The 22577-nt window shown below is 47.2% G+C and overlaps 5 protein-coding genes and 1 non-coding gene across 7 annotated transcripts; 3 read left to right on the top strand and 3 right to left on the bottom strand.

The window, feature by feature from the left end:
- Positions 1–2237: 2237 nt before the first annotated feature.
- On the bottom strand, positions 2238–3372 carry Pmar_PMAR019908 (conserved hypothetical protein; the record flags this gene model as incomplete). Its single annotated transcript, XM_002786183.1, has 7 exons — positions 3268–3372; positions 3108–3213; positions 2921–3020; positions 2788–2876; positions 2568–2736; positions 2368–2448; positions 2238–2261 (listed from the first exon to the last, which is right to left on the bottom strand). The coding sequence occupies exons 2-7, from the start codon at positions 3179–3181 to the stop codon at positions 2238–2240; spliced, it is 537 nt and encodes a 178-aa protein (XP_002786229.1). The 5' UTR covers positions 3182–3213; positions 3268–3372.
- A 516-nt stretch (positions 3373–3888) lies between these two features.
- On the bottom strand, positions 3889–8578 carry Pmar_PMAR019907 (hypothetical protein; the record flags this gene model as incomplete). 2 transcript variants are annotated; one of them, XM_002786181.1, is made up of 16 exons in its annotated part: positions 3889–3953; positions 4113–4217; positions 4685–4784; positions 5047–5175; positions 5423–5501; positions 5766–5906; positions 5952–6082; positions 6325–6406; positions 6453–6594; positions 6669–6789; positions 6937–7014; positions 7068–7191; positions 7311–7448; positions 7688–7809; positions 7981–8113; positions 8411–8568. In XM_002786181.1, the coding sequence occupies 16 exons, from the start codon at positions 8566–8568 to the stop codon at positions 3889–3891; spliced, it is 1848 nt and encodes a 615-aa protein (XP_002786227.1). The 2 variants fall into 2 exon arrangements, with proteins under 2 accessions (XP_002786227.1, XP_002786228.1); XM_002786182.1 differs by having other exon boundaries at positions 7311–8113; positions 8411–8578.
- A 386-nt stretch (positions 8579–8964) lies between these two features.
- On the top strand, positions 8965–10903 carry Pmar_PMAR019906 (protein phosphatase type 1, putative; the record flags this gene model as incomplete). The annotated part of the gene is made up of 11 exons (XM_002786180.1): positions 8965–9014; positions 9056–9116; positions 9160–9223; positions 9266–9380; positions 9429–9524; positions 9566–9699; positions 9747–9841; positions 10298–10358; positions 10404–10473; positions 10523–10598; positions 10781–10903. The coding sequence occupies 11 exons, from the start codon at positions 8965–8967 to the stop codon at positions 10901–10903; spliced, it is 945 nt and encodes a 314-aa protein (XP_002786226.1).
- Positions 10904–14904: 4001 nt separating this feature from the next.
- Positions 14905–17663, bottom strand: Pmar_PMAR019905 (T-complex protein 1 subunit beta, putative). The gene is made up of 16 exons (XM_002786179.1): positions 17562–17663; positions 17441–17505; positions 17252–17397; positions 17090–17203; positions 16965–17046; positions 16783–16916; positions 16629–16736; positions 16490–16585; positions 16370–16443; positions 16176–16279; positions 16048–16128; positions 15911–15999; positions 15574–15714; positions 15378–15532; positions 15032–15176; positions 14905–14984 (listed from the first exon to the last, which is right to left on the bottom strand). The coding sequence occupies exons 1-15, from the start codon at positions 17639–17641 to the stop codon at positions 15032–15034; spliced, it is 1614 nt and encodes a 537-aa protein (XP_002786225.1). The 5' UTR covers positions 17642–17663; the 3' UTR covers positions 14905–14984.
- Positions 17664–18023: 360 nt separating this feature from the next.
- Positions 18024–18683, top strand: Pmar_PMAR019904 (Ubiquitin, putative; the record flags this gene model as incomplete). Its single annotated transcript, XM_002786178.1, has 5 exons — positions 18024–18126; positions 18171–18227; positions 18270–18375; positions 18420–18549; positions 18594–18683. 5 exons carry the CDS (start codon positions 18024–18026, stop codon positions 18681–18683), a joined length of 486 nt encoding a protein of 161 aa, XP_002786224.1.
- A 913-nt stretch (positions 18684–19596) lies between these two features.
- Pmar_PMAR019903 lies at positions 19597–19664 on the top strand. Its single transcript has one exon. It is a non-coding gene; the product is annotated as a tRNA-Tyr (tRNA).
- Positions 19665–22577: the final 2913 nt, after the last annotated feature.

The raw sequence follows: 22577 nt of genomic DNA, 5'->3' as shown, positions 1-22577 counted from the left end.
CCTGCTCAGTTTTGGCTGGATGCCTCCAAATATGAGAGTGAAACATGGAGGGATACCATTATGAACGATTCTCTTTCTGTTGATGTATAGCATTAGATCAGGAGCGGAGTTATAGATATACTCCCCGAGTAAAAGTTGGTATTTTGAGGCGCAATTTTAACACGTGTATGCTAAGAATATGTGGAGAAAACGTTTTACCGGTCTTCGACTTCTCACTAACTACGAAGAGTTAGGCCCTGAAACTTGGAGGTCATATCAGGTAAAGCATAAGTACATACCTCCCTGACCCGCAAGATGATACTCGTTGTGGTGGCTGTGCACGAGTCGAAAAACCGGATATGCCAAGAATATGTGGAGGGGTGTACATCAATCATCCACATTAAACTTTAAGATTTAGCTCAAAATGTGTCCGTTCTCACGTCGGCGACTGTATCTGCAGTTAAATTATGCTCCCCTCAAAGCGACTGCTTTAGGCAGTCTGTTTACTACCAAGGCAATTTTATTCCTTCTACAACTCACCTCTAGTCTGGCAGGTAGTAACCCTATTACAGTGGATAGCAGAACAGACTGTGCTGATATATCGCGATCAAATTGACTGCGTCTAATTTCTGCAGTTTTACAGAGTCATGATAGGAGGTTGAGCGCGCCTCCTTGATGTGGCTAGAGACCGAGCGCGTCAATGCCAATTCCTTGACGCTGTTACAGCCTCACTACAGTAGTAGAAGCTCCTCAGCCGACTCTTTGGGTTCCCTGATCTTTCTGCGATCCCCGCCATATAGAGACGCACAAACTAGGCGGACACTCCTGAGAAGTGTCTTCTTCTGAAAACTTCAGAAGAACTTATATTTTCGTCTTTAAGCTTAGTGTTCTAATCTAAATTTCTCCCCCGTTGAGTTCATTCAAATTTATCATCGTTTAGTGGTAATATGCGTGAGGACTAATAGTAGGAATGACAACTAGTAGTAGCACCATCAAGAGGCATACCTCTGCTTGGATAGCAGTTTAAAAAGTCAAACGATGGTGAACCGTTCTTACCGCGGAAGCGCATCGATAAGGATAATAGTAGCAGCAAGCGGTGGAGCGCTTTGATTCGGAAATGAACAGTTGGTGATGAGACGTATTACGAACTCGGTGCGACAGCTCTGCCGCATTACCTTAACCATGCCACCCCCTATACCGGAGATAAACCTCAAGGTTACGCTACAAAAACCCTCGGCTACGTCTTCCACAAGTCTTGCGGCGCAAGATTGAGATGGCAGATGCTCATGTGGGAGAAGAACGCTAACACAAGAAAGTTGGCGCTATGGCATGCTACAGCAATAGTCCCGAATACGGAAATGCACGCATGATTAAAGGATATTACCAATTGTCATTAATTTGTCTAAAGGAACGTGAGATGCTGACCACAAATTTTCGTTTGCAGCTAGTGGGTTCGGGTTCCCGGAGCCCGGATCCGGTCTCTGGCGTCAGCCAGATGACAGCTTCCAGCAGAATGTCACTCAGGGACCGCACCAGCGCCGCTATCACACGCTCATCATCAAGTTGGCACAGTAGTGTCGCATGCCCATGAATCATGGGCCATGAGTATTGGCGAATTCTCAATCGTGCTACACGGAGCAACATCAAGGATATTTTGAATCCGTCCGCCTGTCGATCATAATATTGTCATGACCATCGATGGGCGAGAAGGAGCCGAGCGAGCTATTCGTAGGGTGGGGGAGTGGATCACTCTTCGGAGTGAATTATCGTTTCCAATGACAATGCAATGCATTGAATGCATGTGGATTGAATGCACTCACTAGGAGGACTCTTCAGTAACTTACTGCAGAATTCAATTGGTGAGTGATATCAGTGGTATCATTCGAACCTCGAAGGATCTTCCTATTCAATACACTCAGTATCCAGGATTACGGATACTTTCAGAATTTTTGAACCAGTAGTGCGGTCTGAAACCGCGCCACGGTTGGTCGCATGGTCCTCCTGTACCCTGCGTGAACGAGCTCTTCAATGCATCGTTCAAGTACCGTATCGGAGTCATTGCTGATGCTCATTGCATCAAGACACACATCCTTAGCATACGATCTGTCCACCTTACGGACTATCGCTATTGACAACTACTCGGTCGGTATTCCACGAGCTACGCTTCGATGATCCGAACGAGGTGAATTGACTGCAACGCGATGACAACACGTCGGAGACTGAAGATTGCGCACCGACTGTCGAGGCTGTTAATTGTGTTATCTGTCTTTATAAAGTAGCACCTGAAAGTCAGATGTTACCAAGATAGCAACAAAATTCAACCGAGACTCTCCAAGTTGAATTAAGGAACCTCCCAACCTCATCAACCCACTCCCAGCAATGCCTTACCACAGCATGAGCCTCCACAGACTTCCCTTCACCAGCAGCATTGAGCTTCTCTGACGTACGAGCCTTAACATTCACCGAAACCTACCAAAGATGAGAGAATAGGGAAAGCGAAAATCGAGGGCCCAAAGTGCAGACCATACTATCGAGTACGAAGATGAGTAGATCGATGAAGTGCCTCTCAATCCTCGTTTTCGGTTTACCCGATTATCGTTGATCGCTTTCCGCAAGTTCTCCACCACTGCCGGCATGACCTTCCCCACTTTGGGACGCTCCAGCACTAGCGTGACATCTATACTTATCACCCGAAAGCCCAAGGCTGAGGCCCTTTTCAATGTATCATGTAGGAACTTGTCTGATGACTGGCCTTCCCTGAAGCAGGCTGGTTCCGACGACCTTGATATCCTACCAAGGATCTCTTACCATTCCGGGTCTGTGTCGGGATAATACTGTCCGATATCCCGCAACCCTATGGACCCGAGAATCGCATCCGTCACACTGTGGAAGATAACCTGCAGATGAAACCAATGCTCAAGACGCTGAGATCGCTTCGTACATCTCCATCCGAATGAGCAACGAGGCCAATATCAGAGCAATCAGGAACTTCAACACCGGCTAAGATGAACGGGCCATTTTCAGCAGACCGCCGACCGAACCTGGTAAGACCCAAAAAGTAACTTCAATTCTGTGAACTGGATGGCGAATACTCAGTGGCGACTCCAGAGTCTGGTGTCCAGACTCACCTATGGATATCCCATGCATGTCCTATACGTAAATTAGATGGGTCAAAGTCGTTGCCACGAGTTCGTAGCGGCATGAACTTCCTGTCCCATCCTTTCGGCCAGGCACCTGATACTGATGCTATGGCACCATGGGGAGCAACTAGCAAGGAAGCTATCCTACTGAATCCCAGTGGATCGCCCGAGAACGACGCAGATTTCCCCAACAAGTGCCAGCTTCCTAACACAGTCACTACCCCCACCACGCAAATGAGCAGCAGAGAGAGTAACTAATGATGGAATTTGACAGGAAGTCTAGCCCCTCGTTCGTACTCTGCTGCGTCTTCGTAGCATGACCATCCTCACTGGCATTGGAAAACCAATCACTGAGTATTAACGAATGAGTTATCGAGTCTATAATACGGAATCCACACCTAATAGAACGGACCGTCATATCAAAAATTCCTTTCTGCAAAATGGGCAATCACCCTGGGTGAGCATTCGAAACCTTCGAACGCTCACCCAAAGTATCGAATCGAGGGTGTCATAAGAAGCGCATGAGCAACAAAGCTCCAGTCTCGAGGACCGTATTAGAGTTACTGGCGTACCTCCTGAACCCATCGAGGAACCACTCTTATCAAACACGTTCAGTTCACAGAAACAATCATAAGAAACATGCTAAGTGTCGGCCGTGTCCATAGCCACTCTTTTGCTCCGACTGCGACGTCCCATACTGCCTTGTGCTTTTTCTGGTGGGTCCGCCGGCAGCTCTTCCTTATCGCTACGATTCAAGTAGGCCCGTATATCAGATACCTTCGAAGGTTGAGCAGTGATCGTAGGGGTGATCGGTACCGCGGATTCCTCTTGAACCTGAATTAATGAAGTTTCCATCGCGATCTTGCCAGTGGAAATGCTGGATAAACGCCCGAACATTGTGTCCGGAACATAGCAGATCACTAGGGTGATACACGGGTGAGCGCAACAGCGATAACCGTGCCTCTAACCGAGCTTATCTCATAGTACAACTACGAACACGAGCTCGCTCGACGGCTGCAACTACCTCTTGCTGGACTGAATCTGTCAATGGGTCCTCCTCGGCCTCCTCCCCAGCGATATCAAAAGCATCTTCAGCATCTGAAATGAGACTACTAGTATGGTTTTCCGCTTATAAGAAAACGATTTCCCGAAGCATTTTCTATCGAGGCGAGAAGGTACGAATTTCAATACTCCCACAAGATTCATTCCGTAACAAGCTAATGAGCCCGTCGACGTCGGACAATGACAATTGAGTCGCGAAGGTTTTTCTTCCGAACGACTAGTGCTGCAAACAATAGTACCACAGCTCGTAAATAACTCTTGGACTATACCAACATGATATAGTGCATATATGATATAATGTATAACTCTTGTTTTATACTCGGCATGATTGGTAATGCATATGGGCGTATACACATGCCTCCACGTGCACGATTATAGAAACATAACTTCGACCATCAGTGCTTTGCACAGTGACCATGGACAGACTCAAAGCGAATGAGCGCTAGAGGTAACCAGGGGATACCAAAACGACCTCGACTTCCACCCCCTGCAGCCGCTACTACCATCATCGAAATCGATCACACCATAAGTTGTTTCGTGACCGAGGTCCTCGACTCGCTGTTTCAGCAGCGCTTCGATATCTTCCGACAGTGCTCCGAGTGCCTAACATCAACAGAGAGAGTCTGGCACTAGCATAGATATGAAGCACGAGGATGAACCATGACATACGGCATTCGTCAGGATCAACAGTCATGGGCCACTTGCGAGACTGTAATGCTGGATTCGCACGCCGAAACGTGGATAAAGTCAGGCGAAAAAAGGGCGCTCATTCAAGGTAACCCGAAGAAGCTCACATAATGCGAAGCCTCAAGCAAGTAAAACCCGACTGTAGGAAGGATATCACATAGAGTTGCATCCACTATACCTTCAGTCCGTCAGAAATCATATGTATCGATACCAAGTTGAGGTCGTTGATGATCGCTCTGAGCTGCTTTATGCATGCCCTCACCAGAGCTTCGTTGTAGCAATTGAGTCTACCGTATGCATACAGGACCTATGCGACAAGACAGAACACGGTCTTCGAACGATCGAGAACAGGGACGCACGGCGTAGAACACGCACTTCATTATCATTGCCATACTATCAAATTCCATTCTACTGTGCCGTAATGGACGGAAAACACTTCTCATTATTTCGAGCCATACGACGAAGAAATCATCCACCAATGAGTCTTCTGCAACTCGGTCAAGTTTATGTACCAACAATGTCACGGCCATAATCATAGTCCCGCAACCTACTACCATTCCTAGAGCTTGCCCCTCAAAAGCTGATATCTTAGAAATGACGAGATTCGCCATAATGTACAAGAATATGTCCGACCTGAAATAGTGACGCAAAGCTTCTCTATTCTGAGCAAGGATAAAACGAACCATGCCAAACTATCACGCGGATCGCCGTGTTCGATCTGTGTACATCGGAACGGAGGGAATGAGGGAGCTGCTTGGGATAACTTCTACAAAATTCACGAAATTATGCTTTTTTGCATGACACTTGAGACTCGCTGTGAAATGTGGAATTTTTCATGTACAGGAATAATGGGGATGATCCAAAACTTCATCGTCTCCAGGACCCCTCTCCAGCTACTTGATCATAACTTTTGCCATTGAATGAAGTACACTTGCAAGGCCTTGCGGAGTTGCATCCTCTAGAAGCTTATCGTTCTTAGCGAGGTGCTTCGCTAATGCACCAAACAACTTCACATCACGTTTACCAAGACCGGCAAACCTGAAGTAATCAGTGCTTCCACCAGGGATCGATCCTGGGACCTACCCCTGCATTGTATTCGCTGCACACCACACATCGTAATCGTCTACTATACTGATAGCCCTGGCCGATAAGGCTGCTATTAAGGGAGTCGTCATCGGATGCCCTCGCCCCGCACTTGATAGTCCTAGAGACACCTGAACACCGCGCAAATACTGAGCATTCTGAAAATGGTGTCGAATTATACAGAAAGACAACAATAGGTTTTCTTAAAGGCCGAGACTATTCTGGTAAACTAACAGGAAGCAATCAGAAAAAACGTATTTCTGAGCGGATATAAAGCGACTCTAACAAGAGCACTCGATCCACTTTCGATCGCACACGATGCCAATACAGTCCATGGAGACATTTTCAGCAAATCAAAAAGCCCCAGTATTACCTGCGATATTTGATCGGGCTGTAAATGATCTATATTGCTCATTACATTTTCTAAGAGGGGACTCCAGACTTGTTCATTATACCTTCATCATACCAATTTGCGTTATCCCAACAGTCCACATACAGTACCGGTGTAACTTTCCGAGACTTCCTATCGCCCGTGCTGCTAGACTCAAATCGAGCTGGTTGCCTTTCTCCAGCAGAACTGTGCACATAGCTGACGCGAAGTCTTGAGTATTGGCGGATGGATAACCACGTGCCACCAAGTGTCCTGAGAACGTCTCTATGATGGTGGTCCAACGAAAATGAATAAATGTCATCTTATACCGCACGGCGTGAACTTACCATCAATTGATGCCACTGCCGCGAGGTACTGCACTGCAACACTAGGTATATCACCTCTGATGATCTCTTCCCACTGTGAAGTACCAGCATCTACCAGGCACTCCCATAAACCAGGCAACATCTGAGTTGGGGGAAATCTGTCATAACCAAAGTAGTTCACATCGATGTGAATGCGCGCGCCTAATTTTCAATGTCAACAAAACATTTGCTATATTCCTAGGACCACTATTGTTTTCTTGTGTTCCACGCAATTGACCCAGGCTATTACCACTTCTGCTTTCGCTAGCGCTTTGATCACCTGTAGCAGCTCGATCGGGTTGGTGAAGTCCCGAATTCGACGCATTACCTACCAAGAGCGGCATAGCATCAAGTTGATCGATAGGCAGTCCCCTTTCCTACATCGTCAGCTATATCCACATAGAGCATTTGGTCTCTGAAGCCCAACACACTAAACGCGTAAATTATTTGCCCAATGTGGCTAGGCTCCAACACGGGCAACCTGTGAGGTACTTCATCAGCGATTCTGAAATGAACCAACAATCAAATTTAATCTACACGAATTTTGATTCAAATCATCATCTTTCGCGAACACGAAATTCGCTAGTGTTGTATGTCACTGTGTTGATAGGTGTCACATACTACCTCCGCAAAAGCTTCTCATTATAATATCGCAATCTCATGAGACCACTGCAAAGCATCGACAGCTCAACAGGACCAAAGAACCGTAATCGTCCTGGAATAACCTCTGACAGTCTAGCGAGCATCTTCTCGTGAGCTATTCTGACACAGAATTAACGTTAGAGCGAAAAACTTCACAGCTCCAGCGGCTCGCCGTATAATACGAAGATTTCCACTGCTACAACACTCAACTGAATAGTGATCACCATAATAGGTATCCCATTCGCCTCGGAAAGAAGAAGAGCGTCGATTTGAAATTTATATAGACGCTCTTTTAATTTTCGTACAAGTCGCAATCCAAATTTCGAATGGCGATTTGTACGCAATAGCCGCCCTGGTACCCAGCTCTGCCGAATGCAACCATAACAAGACCAAGACTTATTGGTTTCATACCGCTACAAACTTCCGTTATACGTTGAGCGTACCGAGCCATCAAATCCGGCTCATCCAGACCGAACTGAACCTAGATATGACCTTATGACGGAGGGCACCACAGAAGACGAACCATGGTCTTGAATATTTTTGCATGGGGAAAACGAGTACTACTTCACAGTTGTTGTCGAACATGAGCGATATCGATTATACTTAGACTATATTCTAATTTGGTACAGTTGGCTTTCCTGACTGCTATTACAGCACGGAAAACATGCGGCCCGATCGTGCCGGCGTCCAAGCCTTCAGGGTTGTACAGAAGGCCTTTCACCATATCATCAGGTGTGTCTCTTTTTCGCCGAGCATGCCAAGGATTCGCCCAGTTATTTTCATACCTGATCGACCATGTGTCATGCTACAAACTAAGTGACTCTGCGTATCCGAACAAACACCAGCTGACGGAACAAACAAACTCATTAGCGCGATGTTAGGATTTTTTGCGGGTTTGTCTACCCGAGATTATGAACTCGACCGACTATACGACCGACTAGCAAATACAGAGAGCCGGCACTTAATAGCCTCCGAACAAGTTAGATTGGGTCACTGTTGTTCTGATCTACTGCATGCGAGCATCTTTTCAGTCGAAAAATAAGAGCATGAAAATGAGTTCAGTGCGGTATTGCATTTACTACTTTTCATCAATAACTCCTTTCTTTTTCAACCTGAGTCTCGGCATAGTCTTGCCGCCTCTCTCACCAGCGACTACTTCCCGTGCTCCTGGGATAGATCGCCATAGTTTGTTGAACTCCTTCGGCTTAGTGCCGTAACGTATAGGAGACCATTTCAACATGGCGGAATTGCAAATTTCTCAATCATATACTCCCAAAGGCGCGCGCGGCTGTTTCCCGACAACGCGCTCGCCCAGGAGCGCAATTCTGTTTTTGTGCGTGCTTGTTTGGTCCCGTCTCTAGTTAAGGAATTTTTGCATCAAAACTGCGGTTGGCCAGACTTCTCAGTAAAGGGTTCATCGTAAGGAGTATTGTCGCCAGGATGAGCCTTGTGGATTCGTGGAGTATTGAATTTCCCTTCGGGGGTGGGATTTGGTAAAGGTATCAAATTGAGGTTGCGCGTGCAAGATACGGAATGTGTCCGTTAAGAGGCTACGGTCTCTTCGACAGGGTGGAAATTCCAGCGCCCATCGGAATTTGCGTATAGTTATTTCCCGTAGTTGGTTGACCTCGCCGTGATGAAACGCTTGACGAACAAGAGTGAGCCCACCGCGGAGCAAATAGACAAGTAAACGTAGAGTTTCTGCGTGCTTCGCTAGTTGAGCTCAGGTGGACGCCAGACACCCTCATTGACGCACTCCTGGCAGTGAAAGGGAAGCCGATCACGAAAGTGAGGCTCCTCCCGGAGCAGCAAGTCGCATCTCATTTTTCAGCCCGTGCCGATGCAAGAGGCTGATATTAAATGTTGCATTAGCAGACTCAAGAAAATTCTGGAAGGTGACCGATTAACTCCAATTCAGTGAGTGACTAGTTTCTCAGGAGAACCGAGTTTGCTGAACGTTGAGGCACCATGCAAGGTGGTCGGCGACATTCATGGACAATACCCGGACTTGCTGCGTTTACTGGACTGTGGCGGCTATCCACCCGAGACGAAGTAAACCCTAATTGCCAATGCGAATATTCTGGCAGCATGTTCATATAGATATCTTTTCCTCGGAGACTATGTGGATCGCGGCCCGTACGGGATGGAGTGCATGCTGCTCCTATCCGCTTTGAAAGTAAAGTACCCGGAAAAGATGTAATTGCTAATACCATTCCTTTTTGAACTCTTTATTTCAGCTATCTCCTCCGCGGAAACCACGAGTGTGCGCCTATCTCTCGTATTTACGGGTTCTACGATGAAGTGAAGCGACGATTCAACGTGAAACTGTGGAAAAGCTTCTGCGAGATGTTCAACCTTCTACCATTAGCAGGTGAACGGTAACGGCTTGAGGAAGCACTTAAGCTTGTTTCTACTCAGCAACCATCGATGAGAAAATATTCTGTGTTCATGCTGGTTTGAGCCCAGATATCACCAGTATGTCTGCTATCAACAATGTCAAACGGCCTGTGGAGGTGCGTAATTTTCCAAATCCGGGGGGAAGAGAATATTCGTGACTTGTCTGAGTACAGGCTTATTCGAATGCAACTGCTCTGACGGAAATATGATGGTTGTTCTCGGTGGTTGATTTTTTCATCGAGGTTATCCGCTTGGTCTTTCCAGAATTCGATCCAAGTCGTTTTTGTTGGCACATATCTACTTGAGTCGAATTGGCGGTCGACACGCGAAATTCTCCTATCAATTCCGTCATTAGTCCGCCCGAGACCCAATCGGAAACGTGCTCCTGCTAATACCACAACATGTGGTTCAAAGGGATAATATTATCATAATGTGGTATATATCATTTATTCTAATAACTAAATGTAAATATATAAATCTAGTATAATTAGTGGATATAATGTATAAAAATAGTATAATCAAAACTTTTTTCGTAGTTGTTGCACTTCGACCATTCCGGGGAGGTTCCTCAGGTCCCCGAGGAAGGTTTGGTTTGCGACTTATTGTGGAGCGATCCAGAACCCGGTATATCTGGTAAGCTCGACTGCCGTACCCGAGTTCACGAGCGGTTGCTCATAGGCTGGGCGGATAACGACCGAGGCGTGAGTTTCACTTTTGGCGGCGACGTAGTGCAAGATTTCCTCGAGAAGTGACTGTCACTCTGATCGTGATTGTCTGCGGAGTATCGGCTTTCCCAGGTTCGATTTTGATCTGGTTGTCCGAGCGCATCAAGTCGTTGAAGATGGCTACGAATTCTTCGCCCAGCGCCAAATGGTACGCTGCCCTATCACTTCGTATCACTTGTGAATCTTTTGTGATCGATCCAGTTAGTTATTGTTCTAACTTGCGCTGAGGATTAGTTCGGCTTGATGTTTTCGGTGGCTATCGTCTCGTGGAACATGGGTTGCTGATGAGATGCTAAATGAGGCGAAATGTTATATAAAATATCGTTTCAGGTAACGATATTTTCGGCACCTCATTATTGCGGGGAGTTTGACAACGCAGGAGCGATGATGTCCATTCGAGACGATCTCATGTGCTCTTTCCAGCTCCTCAAACCATCGATTAAAAAGAAGTAACGTTTTTGGCGTGGTAGTCATAGTCGCTGGTTACCATCAGCGTGGGTGTGGGTTCGAATCCTTGGTTGTGCATTTTTAGATGACCCCTCGCTGAGGCCTCGGAGATGTACCATTGTTGTCCGTGGTCTGGAGGCGGTTTACTTCTGCGTATGCTGCTCGACATCACCGTCCGAAAGCTCCGTATTCAGCGCTACACCTTACTATTATCATCAGTCATATATCTCTGGTGTAGGAGTGCGGTTGCACTCGATACTCTTCTTTGATAAAGCGTGTTGCATGATAACCTCATCGTTGCGAGAACAAGTGTTTTGCGCCGCTAGTCACTCGAATGGGCAGGGTAGATTGTTTACGTTGATTCGATTCAGCCCATCAGTCCATTTCCGACGTGCAATAATGCCCGCCTCTCTGCCAACTCCTACTTCTGCTACCAGTTCCAGCGATGAGTCCTCTCTGGGCGTCGCCGCTGATACCGCCACTTCGAAGGCCCTTGGATCTCTCATGTCTCACGGTATGCGTCCACTGTATGTTTGGTTCGACGTTGTTTTACTTGGTAGTATTCCATCAGCCGTCTCAGTACGAGGAATCGACCAAGGATGTCCCGGGTAAGAATCCGTGGAGATGTTCACTCTCTAACTTTCTCACGCATCGTGTAGCTCGGCGTGGATGACAACACCTTTGTATAGTGGATGAGTAAACTGGATATTGGTATGTTACCTCACGATGCCCTGTATAGCTTATCATCAAATGAGTCTCGGACTGCAGAACAGAAATTGTCGAACAGGCAGCCCTCTGCTTTCCCAGGCATATTCTTTCGTTATTGCTCGATGACTAACTTAATTTTCGGGTCATTTTAGGAGTGTCATGAGAAATTCTCGTGGAGTGAACAAATCTCAGATACCGACTCCCACCTAAGTGGCACAGACCATAGACTCCTTCATAAGACGAGAGCTTGTATCTACTACCACTCGGAGTAAGCGGAGCGGTGCCCACTCGTCTGGGTATATTTGTCCGTTTCAGTCGCGGTTGTGTTCACGGCGACAGCTGTGTCTACGCTCATGGTGCCGAGGATCTCAAGATCGCCCCTGATTTGAGGTCATTTCTTCTGAACGATCTTTTACAGGAAATCTCAAAAATTTTGGAATTTTCTTGAAAGTGATTGTTAGTGTACTGATCACAGACGCAATGCCCGTTGTTAGAGCTCCTAAAGTCACGTGATTGCGCCGTCCCAATGTTGAATCGTTTCATAGCATCGTTTTGAGATAGTTATGAGACAACTTCGGCATGAGTTGTGAGACCATTTCGGTGTGGCCGTACTCACGCGTCTCAGGAAAACGACCATCTGTGACAAATGGTGGATCGACGCCTGCCCTCTGTCGGCTGCCGAGTGTAAATTCGCTCACGGGAGAGAGGTGGGGTGCTTCTTTGTTCTATCCTTCCAGTACCTCCCTCAGGATCTACGTGCTGTCGAGATGAGCACCACGAGAAGTCAAGCCTCGACTGTTAGCCCTACGCCTGTGTATGTTGTCGAGTCAATCAGTCGAAGAGTGTCGTTACACTCTTTTCATTTGGCGCTTTGTCGTTGGGATTGGCTTCTCTTTCGTTTCAACGCAGAAAACGCGACCGTATTTTCGCTCCTCACATGCGTAGGTTCGATCGTCATCGTAGAGAAGTCATGACGCCGGTCGTAAAGCAGACTCCAGTGAAAACCAGAGATGAGGTAATTGTGGCCCAACCAAGGGGGGTTCCATCTTCGGTCTTCCGAGGAGTGACTGCTGGTTCAGGACCCTGCCTATCCTACCAGTTGGGCGATGGAGACTCCAGTTTTCACTAGCGAAGAATCGCTCGAGACCAGCGGAATCCTCTCGACTGTCACGCCTGTGCGCGACAACGGCAGACCCAACGTAGCTAGTGTTGCGACTACTCCTACCATCAACGTTTATACTATTTTAAGGTGGCTTAAATGACTCGAATATTCGCTCTCAGTCCTCACCCCTGCTTTACACTAGCGCAGGGTGTAGGTCTTTTGTACGTCACATTGGTGGTTTCAATTTCATCTTCGTTTTACGGGAACTCCCCATGATGAAGTCTGCTCACTTAATAGTACTCAGGTATGCCCCAGTACTCCAGAGGAGTCCGTAGATGCTCTCACACAGCTCGTGGGGACCCTACAGCAGCAGCACGCTTATCTACAGGTCTATCCTCCCGATATCCTTCCTCTTGCTACCTCATTGTCAGGCTCTAGTAGCAGCTCAAGAAGCTCAAATACTCATGCATCAACAGCAACAAGCTCTAGACCTATATCTAAAAGCCAGCCAGCTGAATCCATCAGCGGCCGTGGCTTCTCTGTTGGGACTACACAGCTATAGCCAATATGAATGTAGGTGTTGAAGTATTCCTCTTCCATCGGTCACGACAGTTTGTTAACATAATTTTCTCCATCTCGGTCTTACTGGATTTGAAGAGAGATATCAAGTTGATTATGCAGGTCCTCAATCCATTGGCCCTGTCCCCGAAGTTCCACATCCTTTTTCGAACCATATGGTGGCTTCGTCGTTCGCCCCGCCAGCCGTAAGTCATCATTTTCTCCCATTGGCAGCATGAGTTGTTTTTAGTTTCCCGAGCACAAGCCAGCGGGAAATGTCATGTCTGCTCATCATCTTGGGGATGTTCAAAGTAAGTGACTCTTCGCGAATACTTAGCTCTGATCTGGCTTCCTCAATGCCCCTTGCGAATACAGCATCCGAGGTTGATTCGTTTCATGGGTCGCTTTCGACAGCTAGCTTGCCTGAGAATATCCTTATGTCCGGATCTTCCTCTCGGTATTGTTTATTGGATTTTACTCTTGCGCAAACCACAGATGGGTATTGCATGCGTTTTGTCTTCAGTGACTCCATCTGGAGGCGGGAGCTCTTCCTCAAGTGCCGTGGGAGGCAGTGCTGAGAAAAGAACGATTCTGCTGAATGATGAGCTCAACTAATGGAATGAGTTGGCGTGAAGTATGCCAGAATAAACCTCAACAGATAGAAGCCAAGTTAGAATCGTGCACGAATCTGATAAGTTCAGCTATGTAAAGACTCATCATCATTTTTCACTGCTCGTACAAATGCTATCACCGCTGCTATCACCACTACTACCCAGGTGTTGTTACCGTCTAATTCGACGAGTGTTATCACTCGAATGCAAGCCTGCCACCATTAGATGTCCCGTTCTTATATATCGCTGACTACTCAAGACTAAGAACTCCGTGGGCTTCAGTAGACACGTTTCGAGAGGCGCCTGTGGAGGTCAATTCATTGTTAGCCTCGTCGTCATCATGCTCGCCAATGCTTTTTTCTTTCACACCTTTCGAAATAATGTTTGCGTTGTGAAAAGAGTGCAGATCGTACAAGGAATTGGTCAACAGTTGCAGAATACACGTAACATGCGAATCATTTTCTCACGGCCCGCCAATGGAGCTCGGGAGATATAGCATTTGGGAGTTTGCTAATTATGTGCACGGCAAAAAGACCAGGATTTCTCGGTCCCTCAGTTGCTGAGGGCTGTCAGCCAAAGCTGTTAAGCACGGTGAATGTTTGCGAGATTAGTCGAGAATAGCTAATATCGACCCACTGGGTAATTGAACTCGTAATGAACAACCCAAACCTCGGTTCCTCTTGGCGATGATTCCCTGCCGAAGAAGATTTTAATTCGAGATGATTTCACCTCCATAGAGCTTCCGTCGTACCAACATCGCTTTGGTTGGCACTTCTTGCCATTGATAGGCGAGGAGTTCATGGACAAGAACAAAGATAGCCCCACCTACGACACTTTGCATGCGTCGTTTGGCTATCAATGGCTATCGTCCTCAAGTACTGAAGATGATATTTAGTTCACCGCTTCATGAATATTTGCATATAAACATCATTCGGAGCATAAGGCCTGCTGTGACTACTATTTATGCACTGTGGGTGTAACAACACAAAGTTTCTCTATTCAACGAAAAGGTATCTAACGAGAAGGCAGGTATATGATCTCTGTCACACATTGAACGGCGCCAGTCTCCATCCCCCAATCGCTTGACAAAGAAGTAGTGACGTAGTATCTGTGAAGCGAAAAATTCGGGAACACGGGATTCGTCAACCTCCCTACTTATGCGTTGCGCTGTCTAGGAGCGTTTCTGATGATGTTGTCTACGCGTACAACCTGCTCGGCGGCCTCCGTTGCGGCGCAAAGTTGAGAGAGTTTAGAACGGTAGGACTCGCAGATTCGGAGTTCCGACATACTCGACACGACACTGAAAAACACATGATCCGAAGTTTTCAATTCCGGCTTGTGGATACATGCGATGAATGCTATCCAAACTAGCAGCGACCGATGACAGCTTCACCGTGATTCGCGATTCGACAACCACAGCGTGAGGAATTCCACGAAACCCGCACGGAACATATTTACGTACTTATGATGCGAGTATGTACTATTGCGCAAACGCACTTACCCCTTGGAAAGATCAAGCCCAGCGTCGGCATGTCCCTTCTGATGCATCGCTCGGAGATTGCCGACCAGCTCGGCAGCATCGAATCCTCCGTTCTCAGCTAGAATTCCAGGCATCGCCATCAAGGCCTTAGCGAAAGCTTCGACAGCGAGCGCTTCCTGAGAAAGTGAATATCCATTGTAGGGAAATCAAGTACTACTTTTCCCTCAGTCTTGGAGGCCAACTCCAGGACGTTAACTCCCATTTCCATCTCTGTGCATCCACCACCGTAGACGACTCTAGTCTCGCTGATGGTCTGGTAGAGGACGGCCAACGCGTCGTGAAGAGAACGCTCAGCCTCCTGAGGAAGAGGGCAAATTCGAAATGGTGTAGTATGAATTGAATCATATCATGTATCGAAAAGTCTAGACTATCACTCTCCGAAACAGATCAGACAACGGCCGGCCTGCAATCAGACGCTACCGCAGATTGTAGCGGAGGCTCAGGAAGGTTCAACCAGAGCGCTGTCGGGTCGACTACGAGCCATTCGGACTTACATCGAGAACATGCTGGCTAGCTCCTCTAAGGACGATGCAGCAAGCCTCACCAGAGGCACAGCCAGTGAACTGAATAGCCTTGTCTTCACCTGAACAAAAAGCATTAATCTTCGTTCAAACTCTACAGCAAATCCTACCTAACATGATCTCCTTGATTTCCTTGCAGTGGCCTAATTTGATCTTCTTGGGTTCCTCGAAAGTAGAAGCGATGTCGGCATCTGCGACGAAGGTGAAACTGCGAAGTAGCGTCAAGACCTGCTCTTACCGAGCACAGCGGCAAGCCTCTCAGTGCCATCGAAATCCGAATGCTCAATGGCCACAACTCCGCGCTTACGGAAGCACTGCTCAGGATAATTGTATATCAATTGTCTGAGAAAATGAGCGGGAACTAGCGGAGCGAAGAACAATATAAAGAACAGTATAAGCCAGAGTAGCCGTGAGATTCAACCTGGAAGCTACCTGTTGATAAAAACGTTGCAGCCCGAATCGCAAATTCTGTCGACCTTATCCTTCATCTTCTCCTTCTCGGCGGCCTGAATATTACCAAAATCGACCCAGAAAAGAACACATCATCAATACCTCAATTTCCTGAACGCTGGTCAAAGAATCGACCTTAACCCGAGCGCCGTAGATCTTGATCTTGTCAGTATCCATTGGAGTGTTGGCAATCATCACCTACAAACGGGAAGTCGAACAAAAATAAAATGATAATACTCACATTGCAATCCTCGATTTTCTTAGGCATACCTGTGCCGATACGCTTCTCGAGGATGAAGCCCTCCTCAAGGTAGCTGTCACGCAGCGAAGCACCGGGCTTTTTGATCACCTATGCAACCATAATGGCCTACTCATGCGATACCAGCAAAGCCTACCTGGATGTAATCCAAGTTCTTCCGACCCTTCAGGCGAAGAACTGCGTCAACGGCCAGCTCAGCGAACTTGTCCTTCTCGTAGTGAAGGAGCTTTGACGAGAGTGTCGTTCGAGCGATAGCGAGCAGATCCTCGCCTGAACGGGGAGCGATTGAATCCGAAACATCGATAGATGCATTCTTACGGAATTTGGCTTCATCCTTGCCGTTATCGAAGGCGCAACCGTCCAATGTCTTCCTCGCACAAGCAAGAGCAGCGCGAAATCCCTATAAGAAAAATCACAGGGCTTCTCGAAATGCCGAGTCTTACCTTGATGATAACCATGGGATGGAGCTTCTGAATGGTCACTAAGTCCTCAGCCCGACGAAGCATCTCGGCCGCCAATACGACCACTGAGGTCGTGCCATCGCCACACTGTTGGTCCTGGAAAAAAACAACTTCGATGGATCGAACCAGAAGGTAACACCACACCTGAGTTCGGCTCATGTCGACCAGAATCTTGGCTGCGGGATTGTCGACCCAGATGGACTGTAGAATTGTGGCTCCGTCGTTGGTAACAGTGACGTTCTTCCCACGAGGGCCTTGCTTATCCATGCTCTCCAAAATCTTGTCCATACCTGAGAAGGACATTCAAGCACATTCCAAGCGAATAGGAGTTACCCCTAGGGCCCAGAGTGGTCTTGACCAGATCACCAATGGCGATTGCTCCGACATAGCTCTCGAGTCTGAAATATAATCACATGCTAACTATCACTCATCTCTGTTTCGTCGGGTTGGATACCTCGCGTTTTCGCCTCTATTTTCCGAAGCTCCACTGGCCAAGATACCGGGGATTGAACTGGAGCCGAGGGCAGTAGCCATACCGAAGAATTCTCACACAAACTGCCAAGGAGAGTTTAACAGCAGCACGGCCCGCTTAAGCTTTGGCCCCGTATAAACATCAGCTCAGCTCATCAACGGATCGAGATAATCCACGAGCCCTTCGGAAGACCATGCGAGATACATTTCATACTTGATAACAGAAGGCTGCGGCAACGAAAGGAAATCCGAGAAGGAACCTCAGTATGCAACAAACCCCTAGGATCTGTGTAACAGGCATATCGAAGTATCAGGAAAAAATTCCCCACGTTATAGACGGACGATTTTACATAAACGTTTGTGAATTTTTCACGCAATCGTTCGAAACTCAACTTTGTAAAGGTTCATGCGTTCTCTTATCTCTATTAGTGCTACTGTTTGCCCAATGCAAGTTATCACTTCCGTGGCCGGTGGGCGTCCAATTCTGATGGACGCGGAAGGCGAACAGCTCATCGCCGAGCTCATTATAGAGTTGGCCGATAAAACAGGTAAAGACAAGTTGCTTCGTGAAGCAGGACTCCGATTCTGCCAGGTCTTGATAGAGGCAATATGAAGATCGCATTCAACGGCAAGATTATGGACGATGATGGTGAGATAGACCTTGTCATGAGTGTCTCCATCGTCATTCCAGATACCCTCCGCGAGTGTGGCATTGAAGACCTGTCGACCGTCCGAGTTCTTCTCCCTCTCAAGGGTGGTCACATCCCTCATCCCGTCAAATATGTTGGCCCAAGAAGGTGATTTCCTTGAGATGTCCGAGCTATCTCGGACTCATCTGTAGGTATGGAAGATATGTCTATGGTATGAATCGTCCCCCCGTCCTGAGACAAGTCAAGGATTGGATCGACTGGACCGGCTGGAACAGTGTATTTGGCGGATTCTCTTTCCAAGTCGCCTTCGGCCTCATGATCGTAATTCTGGCTCTTCCCGCGGGAGTTATTCATGTTTCACGAAGGTATCTGGAGTTTATCTCAACAACTACCGTGCTACCCATACTCTCTACTACACCAACAAACCCGACAACCAGGACATTTTGGGACATTAGTGGTAATTGATCTGAGTTGTCTCGCATTGCTCGCAGTTCGGTTCAGGTCATGTTGTACCATTACTACTCGCACAGACCGAGGCTTTGATCCGCCTCCGTCAAAGATATTCGAGACGAGCTCTTATCATGGATATTGTTTTAACCTACAATTTTTGCGTTTATATAAGTTCTATCAATCCTGGGCTTCCATGGCGGTTCGTCAGATCAATTATTTGCTTCGAAGTGCTGTGCTCCATTCCGTTGCTGTTAGAGTGATCGGTTTTCCGAACGCTTCGCAACAATGGATCTGGAATTATCATGTGGGTGAGTGTTATGGGATGCAAGGTACTCATGTAAGTACCGAGCAATCATTGGATAACTCGGATATATCAACTATCTCGCCGTCTGTGATTAGTGATTGTCATCTGTGATTGATGAATAAAACATTCTGCTGCAACTTGGAGACACTGTGCATAGAGCGCATCGTGGGTGATGCCACTATGGCTTTGCGTTTACGGCTTTCTGGAGCCTTTAACGCAGTCACTTTCATATATGCTAAGAATCAAATCAAAACTCTGCTCTATACATACGCTTTTGACACCAATTCTAGGTTGTGGGTGCCTGTGAGAACGAATTTTACATAGTGTTTCTCCGGAGACTTGTCTACGCTGTAGAAAGTATAACTATGTAGGAGAAGGTGGCGTAATGCTATAGAACTGCTTATAGCCTGGCAATTGGCAGTCGAATTGAATTTGGACGCATAAGCCTGTCGTGCTCGGCTCTGAGAATCAAGTCGGATGGTATGCTTGAAGCGGTGTTGGGCAAAATCTCCTGTAATTTGCGGTGTATGATAATGTCTGATTAAGATGAACCAAGCAGAGTCACATGAGTGGATCATATGGATGAGACGAGAGCGTGACAAACGTTTGCTTTCGGGTGCGTAGCTCAGCGGTAGAGCGGCTGACTGTAGATCTGCAGGTCCCCGACTCGAACCCGCGCCTATGACATTGAACTGTACCGGCACCCCTATCCGAGTTCACAGTCGAAATAGAAGCCGTATTCAATCAGCTTATTACTGCGGGTCCGATGAGATCCAACTTCAGTGTATCACTCAAAGCCAAGATGTAATAATAGAAGTAGAGTGAGATTAAGCAGCGCAGACACGAATCTCGAGGTGAAATATTTCCTCATGGTCTGTAGCCTGATGGCTAGCACTCTAGGCTAGTACTGTAGTGGCTCGAGTTCGAACCCCGACAGGATCTATCTGGGCACGTGTCTTATTTAAAATTCCACGCACGATTCGAAAAAGCTCCTTGGCTGAAGCTCAGTCGAAGGGCAAGGGAGAATCATAAAACGCGGAGCATTTCACACGGTCATGCAGTGTGGTGATCAGAGGCCGTCAGTCTGAATAATCACTTATTGACACTCTGGACTTTGAATCCAACGGCTCCCGTTGGATGTTACATATTCGCACGCTCATCGAACGGGATTCATTGTGCCATGTCATTCATCAAAGTTTCTACCCGACGAAGCTTTGGTGCCAGCTTGAGAGCTCACACCACAACACGGATTCTTTCCAAGTTGAAAGTTTCAACGCTGACGACACGCTAAGTCAAAATCGAGATATGGTGCTGTGAAGCGCTCGCCATATAAGCCGAGCAACAATAAATTCGCCCGCCTGAATATTTACGGCGTATCCTGAGCAGTTTCGTGGTATTATGCTCAAACCGTTAGGTATCATCTGCTGAGCCGGCGTGGCGAGCTGATGCCGAGACAAGACCCCTCACCAGCCCTCCCATTCGAGCAAATCCTCAAAGGGCTCAGCCAAGAGTTAACTGAGCCCTAATCAGGAGAACTAGGCGTCTCTTGCTCTTCCCAGAGAAAAAAATATGCAAATGGATTTCAAAGAATAACTGGGCTGCACATGGACTCAGTAGTCGCATTTTATTTCGACTCATTTTGAGATGTCGATCGAGATGAAGACTGAGGGATGGACGCCTGCGTTTAGTCAGAGAATTCCCGCATCGCTCGAGCAAGCGCATGAAGAGGCATTAACTACGACTTACAGCTCCGCTTTTGATCCTGGAGAACAGGTAAACTTCATCACTGAACGCTTTGGATCGAACATTACAACGGGAGATCCTAGTACCACTGAGTTCGCCAAGACTTAACCCTTCAGATCATATCTTCGATACGCAGGTGCAGGCTCCTTATCCACCGGGATACGCTGGTTACTATCCAGGTGTTCGAGATAAATTCGGGTATCGCAGGCCAGCTCCCGACCCTCCTGCGAGAGCAATCCATTCTGGAACGTAAGAGTTCTAAGGGATGTTGTCGAATTCTGGCCAACTTCAGGATCGGACCACCAGCAAAATATGCACCGACTCCGCTTCCGCCCAGCATCATCGCGACGTGTGCTTTGAAGGAATGTGAACAAAAACGAGGTGGGAACGAGGTTCGTCGCATCTATCGAGGTTTGGACCGTGAGAGAGTGTAGCTATGTGTGATACTCCGATCAGAACTTTGAGGTAGTTTTTGTTATAGGAACAGCACGAATGAATACCTTGTAGATAATCATCGTCGATGACTCATCGACAAAGCCTCAACTTGGGAAAAAACTGTGACACTCCATTACGCATTATCCAAATGACGGAGTGTCTTTCGCATTTGATGCTTCAATGGTGTCCTAATCTTCGTTCAATTCTTACGCGCCACGAAAATACAGTGGGCACCCTTTACTTTAGACTTTCATAAAATCTGACAATATGCCCCAAATCACAGGAAAGTCACTCTCAGAGCCGATCAATCGTCTCAAGCTAATTGAAGATGATCATAAAGTTCTTGAAGGTGGTAACAGGTAGAAATACCTAAGCAACTTGGGGTTCTGCTCATTTCCTCTTCGGTGACAGTATTCGTCAAACCTCGTACGTCGAGCACTACGGTGACCCTGGGAGATTCACAATGTGCATAAGCGCTAGGGTAAGTGTGGATATATGAGAATAATAAGGGACTTTCTGGTCCTTGACAATGTTCTCTTGAGTGCCGTTTGTCCCGAAGAAACGAGAGAGATGCTTCGTACACAGATCTGGGTGAAATTGTGATGTATACATACGCAACAATCATGAGTGTCGACCTCTTGAGTAGTCGTGCTCATGACATTTTTATTGTGACTCGTTTCTCGCTCTTTGAGCCACGGAACATGTACCAGAGCTTATGCCACTGAGGTCACTCGCGCAACTCAAGTGAATTTCTTTTGAATCAAGACCGTATACGGATTCGAGCGTTCTTGTGCTGTTCAGGGTATAGCACAAGCATCTGGAGCTGGACTAGGTTATTGTCCCAACTCTCCGGTTATTCAAGGATTGCATAGATAATGAATAGAACTCTACTGGAAAATGAAGAGCACGCTGCTGCTCTCAATCATTATTGCTGTCAATGAGGCAGAGTACTCGAGTTGATTCTCGTTTGAGGCACTCTAAATTCTACTGTCCACTGAACTTGATTCTGCTTATGGTTGTCGTACGAAAAGTGCAGCGTTGATAGTATTTGCCTCGAACCAACCTAGAAGGACGTTGATATGCCGAGCGAGTTCAGCAACACAACACGATTGAAAACTAAACAGGATGATTGCCGCGCTCCGACAACTGTATCGTAATACGGTTGCCCAAGCTATCTTTCATATGGTGAGTGATAGCGCGCTCGCCCATCCCGCGCACGTGAAATCAAAAGCTTACGCAGGAGTCACGTAGATCGACGGGCATATCAAGTATATGCTTCGATAGCTTGGTGGGTAGAGCGCATGTCTTCTAATCCCGTGGTTGACGAGCACTGGTCGGGAGCCTGAGCTCCGACCGAGGTGCGTCTATCGACTTGCAATTACACAAGTGCTCTGGAAGGTTGACTGATGAGCGTTCA

This window comes from Perkinsus marinus (assembly GCF_000006405.1).
Source record: "Perkinsus marinus ATCC 50983 genomic scaffold scf_1104296931854, whole genome shotgun sequence".
Taxonomy (NCBI): Eukaryota; Perkinsozoa; order Perkinsida; family Perkinsidae; genus Perkinsus; species Perkinsus marinus.
Note: the sequence above shows the minus strand (reverse complement) of the source record. Positions and strands in the feature narration are given on the sequence as shown.

What these genes read in the sequence shown, in the direction of transcription:
- Pmar_PMAR019905 (XM_002786179.1), bottom strand. Translation starts at nt 17,641, where the DNA reads ATGGCTACTGCCCTCGGCTCCAGTTCAATCCCCGGTATCTTGGCCAGT. An exon ending in CCAGCGTTCAGGAAATTGAG is followed by an intron (nt 16,444 to 16,489) that starts GTATTGATGATG and finishes GGTAATATTCAG; the next exon opens with GCCGCCGAGAAGGAGAAGAT. An exon ending in CTAGCCAGCATGTTCTCGAT is followed by an intron (nt 15,715 to 15,910) that starts GTAAGTCCGAAT and finishes CCTCTTCCTCAG; the next exon opens with GAGGCTGAGCGTTCTCTTCA.